General features: G+C 40.3%; 1 protein-coding gene across 4 annotated transcripts in view; it reads left to right on the forward strand.

Moving 5' to 3' along the window:
- The first annotated feature begins 3 nt into the window (after window positions 1-3).
- CRYZ (crystallin zeta) overlaps window positions 4-15,786 on the forward strand; it is a 24,963-nt gene continuing 9,180 nt past the window's right edge. Inside the window, exons 1-5 of one of the 4 annotated variants that reach the window (XM_028489252.1) lie at window positions 12-92; window positions 635-735; window positions 4,999-5,122; window positions 6,761-6,913; window positions 10,948-11,111. In XM_028489252.1, the coding sequence (XP_028345053.1) occupies window positions 5,012-5,122; window positions 6,761-6,913; window positions 10,948-11,111 (428 nt within the window). In that variant the 5' untranslated portion in view covers window positions 12-92; window positions 635-735; window positions 4,999-5,011. Of the gene's footprint in view, window positions 93-634; window positions 736-4,785; window positions 4,882-4,998; window positions 5,123-6,760; window positions 6,914-10,947; window positions 11,112-15,786 lie in introns of all 4 variants that reach the window. The other 3 variants (XM_007123326.3, XM_028489251.1, XM_007123325.4) reach the window with 3 other exon arrangements.

Here is a 15,786-nt window from a genome sequence, read left to right on the forward strand (position 1 = left end):
CCTGAAAGCGACGCGGATGACCTGGCCCGTGCCTTTTTTCCGTGGAACCTGAGGGAACACTCACAGATTTTGATTTCCCACTCTAGAACCGGGTAAGTGGTTTAAAAAGACTCCTTAGTTCAGGCTGCGGACCTCCCCGGCGCTCGTCCAAAAGGAACCGATTTTGGCTGCGCTCCTGTCCTGCGTTCCGTCCTCCCCTAGAACCAGTGAATAAGGTGTTCGTGGCCGAAGTTATTCCCCTCCAGGGGCTGCAAGTTGGTCATCCGTAAATCACCAGGGCAGTTTTACTTGCTGGTCTTGAGAGCCCGGCTTTGCTTTCTGGCAGGGTGAGCGTTTCTGGTCCCACGGCGGGGCGCCCGTTAGTGCTCCCCCCATCCCGCTCCCTGCCTGTCCTCCCTCCAGATTTCCCCTAGGCCCGGCCTGGGATCTGGATTCCTGCGGCCGCGCGCGTGTGCTTTGACCCCCGCCACAGGCAGCCGGAGGAGCCAATTTCTCTTTTCAGCCTCCTGTTTCCCAGGGCTCTTTCTGTCCGGCCTTTCCTCCTGCTTTGCCATCAGAGTTCCCGTCTTACTTTTGGAGAGAAATGTGTAGATTTTTTTCATCCCCCGCCCCCCGCCCCATGGCTCCCACCTAGAAGAATCTTCAAAAGAAAGAAAATTAACAAAACACCCGGTGAACACATCGTGGGATATTTACGCAGTTCCTAGAGGAAACTTATCTCAGTGACCAAGAAAGGTGTGTTAATGATTGAACCAGTGAAAGGCTAGGGTTTGGACTGTTAGTCCGCAACTAGTAGAAATGGCGGTGTGATTCCCACTGAAACCACTGGAATGCTCCATGAGTGTCTGGTCAGCAGTAGTAAATCCCACCGAGCTCTGCTCCATCCAGTCTTTTCCTCAGAATACCTGGAGGGGTTTAGAATAATTATCTATTCAACTCCTCCTTCACCCCTTCTTATCAGAAGTGGGTACTGAGATCCAGGCCAGTGAAGTAACCCGACAAGGTCACATGGCCAGGAAGAGACTTTTCTGTGGCTACTTTTAATTGTTAAAATTTTTTCTGGGTTAAGAATAATAAATAATATGCCGACATGAGTCATTCTTGATAAAAAGCAGCACATTTTGTAATGTTTGATTCTCTTTCCAAGTTTTTCTTCTTGCTAGAAATTCTTACTTAAGAATTTTTTAAGAATTTTCTGTTTGCTTTTATGATATGCCTTTGCTTTGGCTTTGTGAATTGATCTGTTCATTTTGTGTGAAAATACATTTCCCACATTTTCCCTATCTCTTTAATTTTCATTTAAACCAAATGGATTCAAGTGTAGCTTGGAAAAGATTACTGTTTGAGGAAGAATTTTAAATTCTGTATTTCCTCCATTTGCAAAGTATGGTTGGCAACCTTTCAGAGGTAAAAAGTAAAACCAACATTAAACCAAGGTGCTCTAGTTCTTTAAAGTTTATATTTGATAAATAGAAAAACCTATTTGAAGTATAGGCTTAATTAAATAACACAAGCAGTGTGGTGTGACAAGCCTGCTGCTGCCTGCAAATGATTTACTCTGAATAATAGAGCTTACAGCATGTCAGGCGTGCTCTGAAGCACTCACTATGTGCTGTTGCAGTTCATGTTCACAAGGATCCTATGCTAGGGAGTATTGGCCCCATTTTACAGATAGGGAAATTATTAGTTTTCCTAATAGAATCACATCCTGTGTATCTCTAGTAGAGCCCTTAACTTACGGGCATTTGAAAATTTTCAGACTCAGAGCAGATACCTTAATCATAAAATATGTAATGCTACCTGCAATCTCTAAGAAATTAAAGGTCCTATATGCCAGCATTTCAAAGGGTGAGATGAAAAGGATTTTACAGTAAGGGGAAAAAAACACCTAACGACATTTAAGGTGTTGGGTTCCAGCTGTGCTTCAGTGTGACCCTGGTGAGTCTCTTAACCCCTTGAATGTTTTCTCATCCATAACATGGATGGTGATTTTATTTCCACTTCTGCATACAATTAAATGGTGGTTTTAATAACTGTTGCTTTTCTACCTATTGTGAAAATTATATCAATGGGTGTGAAAGATGTGCTTTTTAGAAGAAATCAGGTATCGCAAGGGTTTAAGAATTGTAATTACTATTAGTGTGTTGTGTTATTTTATTCTTTTTATTATTTTTTTTAGCATAGTACCTATATTATGAAGCAGATGATGATCCTGTGGGTAGTTGAGGGGGTTCAAAGGCAATGAGTGCAGATTGGAGCCTGATCAATCATGGTGGCAAAGGCTCAGTGGGAAGTAAGATCGCCAGAAACAAAGTAGGAAGTCAGAGCCGTCAAGGTCATGCCCTGTTTCCTTAAGAGCTCCATAGGATAAGGTGTAGTACTGGGCAAAGCAGGGGGGTCTTCTAAATTCAGGATTAAGGATGAGTCTCCTCCTTCCTTTGTTCTTTTCTTCCAACTTAGCAAATGTCCTAAAGTGAGGGAAAAAAATGTATGTGCTAGATATTTTTGATAGATCCTATTTCGGGGTAATTTTGCTTTTATTATTGCTACAGCTTTTTGAGGGTACCAGTGATGTCTGTTGTTGAAAAGATAGATGCGAGAGCTTGAAAGAAATAAATAGGTAGGAAGTAGGTAGATATTGAAAGTGGAAAAAGAGCTACTCCTCTTAACGTGGTGTGTGTGTGCATTGGGGGGAGATGAGGGCGGAGTGAGCAGGAGCTGGAGGGGGTGGGGCTTGTTCTCTTTGCCCTCCGTGCTCTCTGAGTTTGGTACAGTGCCTCGCTTACAGTTAACGTTCAAAAACTACATGTTGAATGAATAACAACCAGTGTTTGGTATTAGTGTTTTGTTTAAATGATTCTCTGGACTGTGAACTCTTTGAGGCTAAGGACTTGATTTTACAAAAAGAGTGCTATAAATATTGTCACATTAAATCAAAGATGACTATAGAATTATAGAACCAAAGATATTTTAACGAATAAGAAATTGGAAAGGAGAAAATAGATGGGAAAGGAACTGTGATATCACTATATATAGGAGTAAACATTTGTCGGGTTCTGTGCTTGATACTTGCCGTTTCTTGCATAGTAACCCTGAGTGGAACTCAGTTTTCAGATGAAGAAGCTCAAAAAAAGTGACTGCCTTGCCCAAGACCACACAGCTAGTACATGATAGATCTGGGATTCGTACTGAGAGCTGTCAGATTCCACAGCCCACACTCTTTCCACAACACCATGCTGAAGACAAAAAGGAAAAACAAAACAAAACAAAAAAACTATCTTCTTATTTTCAGAGTGGAAAAGTCTGATCTGTGCAACCTTTTCTTTTTCTGTTTTATTTTCTTTATGTATATATTTCACTTTCTTGTCTTAGAAATACTCAGCTTGAGCAAAGACCCAAATAGAAATGCAGTAGTGAGACTGCTGGGTAGGTAGGCCGTGAGCTGCCTTTTCCTGGTTCTAGCTCCCTGCACAGGACTTCTAACCCTAGGACTGCTTGGTGCTCTACAGTGCAGTGAGGCTTATGCCTGCTTCTGCCCCCTTTTTTTAATAAGAGGGCTGCCCTTCAGGATATGTCGTTTCTGAGCAGCCTTTTAGCAATGGAGGGTTTACTTTCTCCTCTGTGCTAGGTACTATATTAAATCATTTTAAATAAAGGGTTTTAAAATGACACAACTTTTGATTAATTATATCAAGAACTTCCCATTAATACCATCAAAGTGCTTTGATTCCCTTCACACATGGAAGGCTACTTTATAGTTAGCATGGGCTCTGTTCTGAGGAGTCCTGTGTTGAACTGCAGTATCGTAAAGATCTTTCATCTCAAGCCCTAGTTTCTGCAACTCTTTTTGATGTTTCAGTGGTTCGTGGTTGGTGAATATGATTATTCCAGAAGTTGGCAAAGATGTTCCCGGTGGTGGCAGAGTCTAACGATATTTGATATGGTTAATTTCAAGAAATTGTCATAGCACACAAATAAAATAATGGAGATCAGTCGAAGCCCTTTCATTGCATCTCTATAGGAATAATATTTTTCAAAGTTATCCAATTCTATATATAAATACTCTTTACCTTTTCTAAACTTATTTTAACTGTTGAGTTTTGTTTTCATTTCAATATTAACAGTGGTAGCAGAGAAAGGTTAACTATAAATTACCCTCGTGATTGAAAAAGATTACATACAAAGCAGTGTTTTTAGTTTTTAATGTTTATTCTTCTTTGTTAAGATGAATGAACGTCATAAAACTAAGCGTTTCAACATTGATAAATCTCAAAAACTTAATGCTGAGAGGAAAAAGCAAGTTTCAGAATTCGGTACAATATGATCCAATCTAAATAAAGTTTGAAAACATGCAAAACAATAACAATAGCACATTGTTTAACAATGCAAATACATGTGGCAGTGGTATTACATCATGCCTGAAAAGGATGAGCACTGAGTTTATGGGAACAGTCATCTCTTAAAACTGGGATAGAAGTGGGATTGGGGACGGGTACAGGAAGCTTTGGTTACATCTACATGTTTTAGGTTTTTACAATGTTAAGATTTGTTAAAGTTGGGTGGCAGGTAAATGTTTATTATATTCTTTATATTTCTTTCCATATTTGAAATATTACATAATCTAACAAAAGAAGATCTATTTATCTAATGTTAAGAAAACTTAAATTAGCTCCTAGAATTCTAAGATGTTGCAGCCCAAGCTTACACCAAAGGAAACCTAAGATATTGTATCATGCTTCACCTATCCAGATGTTTTTGTTTGTACGTTTGATTCCCTTGTTGAAGGCACTGAATCCCTACAGGAAGTAATATGAAGTACTTTGCTTCGTAGCTGAAGGATTTGTAAGATGAAAGGTCCTCAAACATGAAATGAGATCAGTGGTAAGCTCATGATTTAAACTGTTGTTTGAAAAAAATTGTTTGATCTTCTCCCTCCAGGGGAAAAAACATAGTGATAGCCTAGATACAATATGACAATATGTTAATTTTTTTCCTCAGTATCTAGGTCACCATGGCGACTGGACAGAAGTTGATGAGAGCTATTAGAGTTTTTGAATTTGGTGGACCAGAAGTGCTGAAACTCCAGTCGAATGTTGCCATACCAATTCCAAAAGACCATCAGGTGGAAATCATTACTTAAAAACAGGCAATAATTACACTGAGTGTGTGTCTCTAGCACATCAAGCTAATGTTTGAAAGAAGCAAACTCACAATGCTTTATAAAGACATTGAATTAGGACAGAGTTTACACTGTTTGCTTCTATAAGCTCTGACAAGGCTAACATAATTCTAACTAGTGAAGTAAATGTATAAAAAGGAATAACATCTTATAAGAAAAGTTTTAAAGTTGAGAATCATCTGTGTAATTGGATTTTTCTGAATGGAGTCATAAGTAGGTTTGAACAAGTTATTCTGTTACAGACTTACAGTCATGATCTTTGTTTTATGCATGGGGAAAATAATTTTCTTCTGCATACATGCTTTTTCGCATATAAGAAAATTTAAATGCAGAGTTTAATCCTTTCCGGTGACTTCAACAATATACTTTTTCAATAAAAATTGTGTTTTTTTATTATTGCACCTTCCATGGCTCTCAAGTCTAATTTCCTTAGCAAGCCTTATGAGAGTTTTTACGGTGTGGCCATAATTTGGCAAAGATTTATTTCTTATCATTCCTTCTCAACAGACTGCTGTAACAACACAAGCTTTATCTGGTTTCCCTGAGAGGTCCTGTCATTCCTTCTGTCTTTGTACATACTATTCCTTTAACCTGAAATAGCCTTTTTCTCCCATTCTGAAAGAATTTCTACTCATTCTTTAAGACCTAGCTCAAATACACGTCCTTTGTAAGAATTTTCCTTACTTTTATAGCAGAAGTAATCGTTCTGTTATCAGTTAAGGTAAAATTAGCTTCTATTGTTGATGTAGCCTCAAAATGTCAAGGGTTCAACAATAGAAAATGATGTCTCATTCACTAAATTCCACAATTCTAAAATGTTGGTGGATAGAGTTCTCCTCCAAAGTGATTTAGGGACCTGGATTTCTTCCATCATGTGGCTCTGCCACCTTCAACACCTTTCTTCTGAGGTTGCTATGAAAGGGTGGAGACACTATGTGAATTGCCTAGGAAAGTCTTTGTGGGCCAGGCCTGAAAGTAGCTCTCCTCACTTTTGTTCACATTCCATTTGGCTACTCGTAACTGTGAAGGAGCCAGGAAGGAATATTCTTCCTACCTGCCAAGGAGGAGGAGGAAATAGGTTTGATGAGCACATAGTGGTCTCTGCCACACATCCGCTCATATTTCCACCACTGTTTTTCCCAAATGTTTATAATATAGCACATAAACCATTCTGTCTTATCTTTTATTTTCTTTTTATGAGTGCACTCAGATTTTATTTTATTTTTTAAATTTTTATTGGAGTATAGTTGATTTACAGTGTAGTGTTAATTTCAGGTGTATAGCAAAGACAATCAGTTATACATATATATACATGCACTCTCTTTTTTTTTAAGATTCTTTTCCCATATAGGCCGTTACAGAGTACTGAGTAGAGTTCCTTGTGCTAGACAGCAGGTTCTTATTAGTTATTTTATATATTATAGTGTGTGTATATGTTGGTTTGTAAAACTGGAACGTGAGCTCATTGAAGGCAGGGTTTTCCTCACCATTTTTATAGCTCCCATAATCACTACAGTCCTAGCGTAATGCTGAATGAATGCCTAAATGCTCTGTTTGAACTAAAGTACGTTGTTATTGCAGGTTCTAATTAAAGTCCAAGCATGTGGTGTAAACCCAGTGGACACATATATTCGCTCTGGTACTTACAGTAGAAAACCACTTCTACCCTATACTCCTGGCTTAGATGTGGCTGGAATAATAGAAGCTGTCGGAGAGAGTGTATCTGCTTTCAAGGTATTACATTTTTAATTATTTCTATTTTAGCTTAATATGTATGTATTTTTTTAACATTTTAACATAGCTTTAAAATGTGTCTGTGTTTAAGTCTTTAAAAGACCCGATTACACAATTTCTGCCACTTGGGGGACTCCTGTAGTCAAAAAAGAAATTACCTTTTATTCCAGAGACCTTGCTTGTCTGATCGTTGAGAATAAGTGCTAGGTCATTTCTGTGTTTCCATATCCCCGCAGAATTGAACTATGATCCTTTGATTTAACAGAAATACATAAGGAAAGAAAAGAAGCAAGGAAATTATGCTATTTCCTAACTCTTGGTAATACACAGCCAACATAGTTTTTTATTCCTTCTATAAAATTAGTTTCACAGAATAAAGGGAAGGCTAATTCTTTTGAATAATAAGTAAAAGATGAAAAAATGCAAGGTCAGCTCTACATTTTTAGAGCTGTGACTCAGACCAAGGTGACCGAGTCAATGAAAATGTTATGATCAGGGCTTTCGTTATTTATGTGCCAAAAGACATAAAAAACATAGTATATTCATGTTCTTTCATCTTTCCTCATGATTCCTTGACCTGCTCAACTGTGGCAGCACATTTACCAAAATTGAACTGAGACAGCGAAGATTAACATGGCCCGGGCCCAGGAAGCTGGGCAAATTCCTGCAGCTTTCCACTCCTCCGCCTGTGGCACTCTGGCTTCTGCCCCCACCGCTCCACTGAAACGATGCTTGCTCATGTCACTAATGGCCTCTATATTGCTGGAGCTAATGGGCCCTTTTATGTCATTATCTCTCTTGACTTCTCTGTGACATTTGACACTCTCAGCCACTTTTCTTAAAAAAAACTTTTTCTTCAGCTTCTGTGACATCCTCTCTCGCCCTTCCTCTCTGGGCATCCTTTTTCAAGCTCCTTTTTCTCTGCATTCTCCTCACATCTTGGTGTTGCCCAGGGCTCGCCGTCCCTACTTAGACTCTGCTTTTTATATTTTCTCCCTCATGATGGTCTCATACACGCCCTTGGTTTCCATTATCACATGTGATATCTTTAGCTTAGAATCTTCTAATAAGCTCTGGACCCGTGCTGTCCAAATACAGTAGCCACTGGCCACACATGGCTATTTAAAATTCAAATTCAATTAAAATTAAAAGTTCATTTATTCAAATGCTTAATAGACCCAGGTGTCTAGTGGCTACCCTATTGGGCAGTGCAGATGCAGAGCATTTACATCATCACAGAAGGTTGTGTTGCAGGGCACAGGACCCATATCGGCAACCTCCAGGAACCTCTTACTCATTGTGTCTAAAAGGGAGCTCATTTTTTCTCACAGCAGATCTGCTGCTCTCTCGTGTGACTGTCTTGGTGACATCTGGGGTTTGAGGCTTACCTCTCCATTCGCTTTCCCTCACTCAGCTCTCCCTTACTGGAACTGTTTCCTCTCTCCTCTTTTCCTCCCCACTACCTGTAGTATAGTTCCGGTTATCTTACATGGTCCTTTACCTGGATTTTGGATTTCTATAATAGCTACAACTTACCACCCTTCCTTCTTCCCCTGAGAATCTATCTTTGCTCTATAAGGAGTAATTTTCTAAAATGTACTTATGATTGTTAAACACCTCTGTTTTAATTCTTGCATTAATTCTCTGTAGATTTCAAGGTACTGCTGGAACTGCTTATGTTATGAAAGAAGACTGTTTCGTGCTGTCTCCCCCACCTATCTTTTTCCATTCTTATCTCCCATTCCTTCTAACCCTGTAGTTTATTCTTTAGTAATAACTGTTTGTTCTTCCCTGCATATCCCATGCTCTTTCATCTCTGTGTCTTTGTTCATATTGGCTCTTCTGCGTGGCAGAACTAAACTGAAACTTACAAACATGGGTTCAAGGCCTTTTACCCTCCAGCTTTCATTTCTTTTCATTTTATCTCCCGAAACTATTACATTCCACATGTTAAACTACTTATTCGTTGGGAATGAATGCTGGTGATTTCTCAGCACCTATTCCTGCCACTGTTCCTTGACGTACTTTGTTTCCTTCATCCATAATGACTTTTCCCAGGTCTGGTTTTCAATTCAAGATCTTGTTCTGTCCTGCAAAGCCTACCTCAAATACTAGTTTCTCAGTGAAGCTGTTCTTGAATCCTTCAACTTAGAAATAATTCCTTTCTTTTTCTTGTACCTATCTTTGATGGCCCATCATATTTGCCTTGCTTTGTAATTATTTCTATCCTTTTTTTTCCTCTTCCTAGCATTTAAGAAGCTTGAGATTAGGGAGAGTGTCTTGCTATTAATATCCATCACAGAACTTGAAGTACAACTTTCCATAGTGGATTCTCAGAACAGGTTTGAATTATATTGAAATCAATGCAATGTGTTTTTAAGCTGTAAAAACAGAATTAATCTTAAATTAGTCATACTTGACCATTTGCAGGCAACACTGTTAAGCAGTGATGCTTCTCTTTGACTCCTAGATGCCTTTTGAACCTTTTTTATCTCTACCTCACCACATAGTGCTTTATTATAGGGCAAATTTAAGTATATTGAGAATTATTGCCTTACTGTTTTGCTTATTCCAAGGAATATTTCCTTTTTTATTCTCTTTAAGAAATAGGAGTTAGCTTTTATTGTAATTCATAGCTGACATAGAATTCATCTAATAAATATCTGAGCCAGGATTTGAATGTAGGTATGGCAGACTCTAATGTTCATATTCTCTCTACTACATTGAGATTGTTGATGCTAGTTCTTTAATAGACCTGTGAAATAGATTATGAAAAATTGTATTCTCTTACTTTATCTTGGGTATGTGTGTTGCAGGGGGGCAACAATGAGAAAAGGCAAAAAATGGTAATGATTTTCATCATTGTACATTACACTCTTATATTACTGAAAGGAATGGAAGACCGTTCTTTCTCAAACTTGGCCAGTAAGTTTGGTTTTAGGCTGACCTGCATAACAAGTAACATGAAAAATATTTTCTACAGGTGTTTTTTATTTTCCTGTATCTTTGTAAACTATTGTGTATGTGTGTGTACACTATCATATATTTATTCTTGAATCTGTAATTCTACATAGGTGGCAACAGATGTGTTGCCTATTTCATGCTCAATTAAAAAGAAATCTTATAAGATTTCCATGTATTATGGAGAAAAAAAAGAAATAGGAGTTAGGAGAGGTGCTTGTACCGGGCAGTCTTACTTCCCTAGTGCGCAGGTTACTTTGGGCAGGCCTGTAGTGCTTGTGTGGATCCTTACCCTACCCTCAGTCATGCATCTGCTTTCCAGTAGCAAGGACCCAGCAGACGTTTATTGAGAGTTTTTATGTTTCTGGTGCTGTGACAGGTGAAGACATGTGTCCTGGCTCATCTTTGCTGTCAGGATCCAGGCAGAGTTGCCTGCTTTTTGGTGTATGCATGAAAAATAAGGGAAATACAGAAACAAATCTATGGAAAAGATTTAGAACAGGTGTTTGGTGTGTGGAAGAAACCTTACATTTTATTTGTTTCTTCTCCCTAGTATTTTGGACCAAAAAAAGAAAAAAAAGGTTTATATTAACTGCCATTTACTAACTGCTTGATCTGAGCTAATTACTGAACTTGTATGTGCCTCAATTTCCTCATCTGTGTAGTGGGATTATCTAAAGGGAGAGAATGAAAGTACTTTCCTCATAGGCCGTCATGAAGATCAAATTAGATAATACTCATTAGACACTTAATGCAGTGCCTAGCACAGCAAGCTCTCAATAAAGGTTAGTTATCATCATTATTATTAGACCATGCTGGACATTCTTTCTTTTATTTTTCCTATTTCCCTTGATTTTACTTCTTTCTAGTTCCCATTAATAAAACATTTTAAAATGTTTGGTATTTTGAAGTTATTTTTATGAGACCTTAGGATGTAGAAAACAATATATAAATACTCATTTATTTCTTGTTATAAAGGTTGCATTATAAAGGATTGTACCCATTTTGACATCATTTTTTTTTGACATCATTTTTAATCCCTAAAGCATTTATTAATTTATTGTTTTCCCCAGAAAGGTGACAGAGTTTTCACTACCAGCACAATCTCTGGGGGCTACGCAGAGTATGCTCTGGCAGCCGATCACACTGTTTACACACTGCCAGAAAAACTGGACTTTAAACAAGGAGCTGCCATCGGGATCCCGTATTTTACTGCTTATCGAGCACTGCTTCACAGGTAATAACACACTCTGTCAGCTTTATAATCAGCACTAGAGTAGGGCAACATTAACTGGAGGAGGATAATATATAATTTATGCTTCCTACCACCCGTCCACCGTCGGTCATTTTTGGTTCCCATTTGGTTCCCATTAAGATTTATGGGGTGGAAACTGGTAATTTGGGAGACTGTTCTAATCACTGAAGAAAAAAAAGAAGAGCAAAACACTGTCTTTCTCTTCAACATGCTCACAGTCTAGTAAGGGAGGGAGATGTAAGAGTAATAATATTGATGTATAATGTGGAAAGGACAGTGGTAGAGATGTGCATAGCGATTTATGGGATCACAAGGGATGTGCCTTTGGTGATGAGGTAGGGCTTCCTGGCAAGATGTAAGACTTGGATTATTTTAAAGCCATGGTTCAAAAATCTTGTTATCCAGCTCCAGAAACTAATTGCTGCAACTTAAAAGGGTTCTACCCTAGACCCACTGGTCAGTTTCCATGGATGATACCTGAGAATCTATATTGTAATTAAATTCCCTAGATATTTGAAAAGGATCAGAGGGACTTATCCTGGGGAAGGGTAGCTGGGAGTGGGGAGGGCATCCTAGACAATGGGAATAGTTGGTGTTGGGGGCAAACGTCATGGTATCTGGGGAGAAAGAGCTATAGCAGTTTGCTTTTGTTAGATAGAAGATTTCAAGGCAAAGAGTGCTGAAGAATAAGGTTGGAACATAGTAATCTCAATAAATGGTTAGCTGCCATTATCAAATAGGCAGGATTCAGATAATAAAAAGCTAGGTAATAGTGCTCACAAATTGTTCTGTAAGGGATCGGGGGGGTCATACAGTGTTTTTTTCAGGAGAGTGATATTGTCATATTTGTGTTTCATTAAGATCACCTATTTGCTATGCGAAGGATGGATTTGATGACAGGAATGGAGAAAGAGATGGGAGGGTCTTATAGAAGTACCCTCTAGGAACAATACTTAAGGGCTAGAGCAAGGGTAGTGGTAGAGATGGAGAGGAAAGGACAACTGTTTAGGGGGTAAAATCAGAAATATTTGGTGACTGCATGTGGAGAATGAGGGAGAGAAACAGCTTAAGAATACTTACAGCTTTAAACTTGGGTAATGTTTACCTTGACAAAGAGAAGGAGGAAAAAGTTTCAAAGGGAAACTAAGTTCAGTTTGGGATGTGAAACTAAGACAGACATCGTCATGGTGACGATGGTGACAGACGTCCAGCGGTCTGTCGGATGAAAGAGTCTGAAGCTTGAAGCTTGGAGGTATAAATTTGGGGCTGTCAGCATGTGGTGAGAGCTGACAAAATAATCCATCAGGGAGTGAGAAGAACAGTGGAGTGAGACTAGAACCTTAGTGAGCATTAATATTGAAGAGTGTGGTCAAATGTAGGGAAAAGAGTCCTAAGGGAACCAAAGGGAGTGTATCCCAAGGGCAAGAGAGTCCAGAGTCACCATGTCTGTTAAACATCTGTTAAGCTCGTAGGTGTTGAAGACAGGAAGACCTAGGTTATAGTATTGTCTCCACCTACTACTGGTCAAGTTGCTTTCCTGTCTCAACTGTAGTTTACTGACTTGAAAAACATGGATAATAATAGCACGTACCTCATGGGGTGTGGTGAGAATTAAATGAGGTAATTAATGCATGTAAAGCTCTTAGTATGCGAGTAGTACAGTCAGTGTGGGTAGTGTTAGGCGTAGTAGTTGATGTTGCTAACAAGGAAGTAAGCTAGTTGTCAAATGCAGCAGTGAGGGCTATTTGGGAAAAAATACCAGCTGGGCTTAGCAATTAGGAGGTCATTGGTGGCTTTCGTCAGTTCATTTTCAGTAGAGTGGTGGACAGAAGCTTGATTGAGTGGGTTGAGGAAGGAAAAAAGAAATCGATTCTTGAATGTAGACTACTCTTAAAAAGTGGGGGAGACAGGCAGGGGTAGAAGAATACTTGAGGGGAGTGTGGGAACAAAAGGTTTTTTTTAAGGATGGACAGGACTTGGGCATGTTTGTAGCTGAGAAAGCATCTGTCAGAGAGGGAGAGATGGAGGCTCAGGAAGGGGTAGAAGAGTACTTGAGGGGAGTGTGGGAACAAAAGGTTTTTTTTAAGGATGGACAGGACTTGGGCATGTTTGTAGCTGAGAAAGCATCTGTCAGAGAGGGAGAGATGGAGGCTTGGAAGAGAGGGCGGAGTGGCAGATGGAACAGGACCCTGAGCAAGGCAAGAAGCGGGGCTTCCCTGGTGGCGCGGTGGTTGGGAGTCTGCCTGCCGATGCAGGGGACGCGGGTTTGTGCCCCGGTCCGGAAGGATCCCACATGCCGCGGAGTGGCTGGGCCCGTGAGCCATGGCCGCTGAGCCTGCGTGTCCGGAGCCTGTGCTCCGCAACGGGAGAGGCCACAACAGTTTGAGGCCCGCGTACCGCAAAAAAAAAAAAAAAGAAGGAGAGGACTTAGGTCAGAGATAGAGAGATTGGCTTCACACTCATCTGTAAAGCCTGGAAGAGGTAGTGTAATCATGGAAAGTTTGTGGGCAGGGAGGTGGGACATTGAAGGAGAAAGACAGAGAGAAGTTGGGGCAGTGTACCATGGGGTCCAGGCTGACTAGGGAGGGAAGTGAGGCCAGGAGCAGCAAGAGGGCAGAAAAGGAGCAGTGGAGAGACAGTGACCTGTGAAGCTGAAGAAAAAGTTTTGAGAGAATATGGGCTTACAGAATCAGGATAGGAGGTTAATATTGCTTATTAGTGTCTGATATTCCTCAGGTAGAATGGTTAGGGATGGCTACTAGGTGTAGGGAGAGAGTGGTAAAAGCAGAGGAGAATTCAGGAATTGTGATTTGCGGTTTTCCTCCCGTGAATGTTGAAATCTCCCAGATTGGGGCTGGATTTGGGGTGGAGGAGGAAGCCTATGTGCCAGGTCCTAGTCTTCAGTAACTACGATGGGGTACTACAGCAGCACAGAAGGCCAGGCCACATGCTCCAGGCCTGCCGTGGGCCCCAGGGACAGAGGACTATTAGTTAGGGTTCTCCAGAGAAGCAGAACCAACAGAATGTGTATATTGATAGATTGATTTATGGAGGCTTCGTGAGTCTAAAATCTGATGGGGAGACTGGCAAGCTCTAGAGCCCGATAAGAGTAGCAGTTCAAATCCAAAGGCAGTCTGCTGACAGAATCCCTTCTTGCTCTGGGAGAAGTCTGTCTTTGTTCTATTAAGTCCTTCAACTGATTGGGCGAGGCCCATCCACATTATGGAAGATAATCTGCTTTATTCAGAGACTACTGACTTAAATGTTAATCTCATCCAAAAAAGCACCTTCACAGAAACATCCAGAATGTTTGACCATGGTCCAGCCAAGTTGACACATAAAATTAACCATCATGGTGACCCTACACAAGGATAGAAGGATCATAGCCATGGGGATACAGGAGAAGGTTAGCCAGCTTTTTCTCCACCCACTGCAGGCCCAGAGGTTTAGGAGAATGTACTTAGTGTGTGAGGAGTTGTTCATAAGATTTAAAAAAAATCATTGGGAAGTATTTCATGACCCATAGCATAACATTAGTAATCCTATTCCCTTACCTTTGTATTTTACTTTTTAAAATGTCAAGTGTTTTGGTAATACCTATCTCAGTTTATCATTGCAAACCCTCAGTTTAACTCACTGCCCTCAACCCCCCATCTCCAAGCAAGCATGTTGGAGAAACTTCATTTACTGACTCACAATTGTCATTTGTCAGCTGTTGGCATGGGAGCTTGAGCAGGACTCCAGGTTACTGTGTTCTCACTCCCAGATTGAACATAATGTCTATACAGGGTGGCCATGCCCTATTGTCCTGGTAAGTAAAGGATCCTTGCTGGGCGTCAGATCTGGATCACACATTGGTTGCTGGCTTGTGACATCAGCACTTGTCCATCTGAAATGATAAGGCATCCCTCTCTGTCTTGCTGCACGTTCCACTTTCCGTGTTTTCAATGTAATAGAAAAACAGTGGTATGAACCAGAAGTAAAAAGAATATGTCATTTCACCAGAGGGTCTGGACATTTTAGGGGCTGACAGAGGAACCTGTGTGACAGGATTTATTGTATTTCATACTCTCTTACCATCGCTGACCCAGCATTGCTTCCTGAAACGAGGGCTTAGAGGCTGTGCAGCCAGATGTTCAAAGGCATGGAGAAGGAAGGCAGTAGCTGCTATGTATTACTTGGGTATTATTCTGTGTTTGCCTTGGAATAAAGACTGAGCTGTAACGACCCTGTTTTGAGACATTTTCTGTGGGAATGAATGGCAGACTCCAGTTCCTCTAGGTGAAGCAATTTCACTTAACACACCAACAAGGCCTCTGAGAAGGTAGCCCAATAACGTGATCCCGGCATCCCAACGGTGCCTGGCACGTGATAGACTCCCAATAAACATTTGTTGAATGAATAAGTGAATTGAACGTTTACTTTTATCTGTGGCTCTGAAGAACCATTGTTTGATCCTGTGGAGCTTGGAGAATATCTTGGGTTATATATCACGATGAGTTTCCTCTTTGGGTAAGTGTTAGTTGAACTGAGGGTAGAATTCTCTTAAGAATTATGACAAGGGGCTTCCCTGGTGGCGCAGTGGTTGAGAATCCACCTGCCGATGCAGGGGACACGGGTTCGTGCCCTGGTCCGGGAAGATCCCACATGCCGCGGA

Source organism: Physeter macrocephalus, chromosome 4 (genome assembly GCF_002837175.3).
Source record: "Physeter macrocephalus isolate SW-GA chromosome 4, ASM283717v5, whole genome shotgun sequence".
Taxonomy (NCBI): domain Eukaryota; kingdom Metazoa; phylum Chordata; class Mammalia; order Artiodactyla; family Physeteridae; genus Physeter; species Physeter macrocephalus.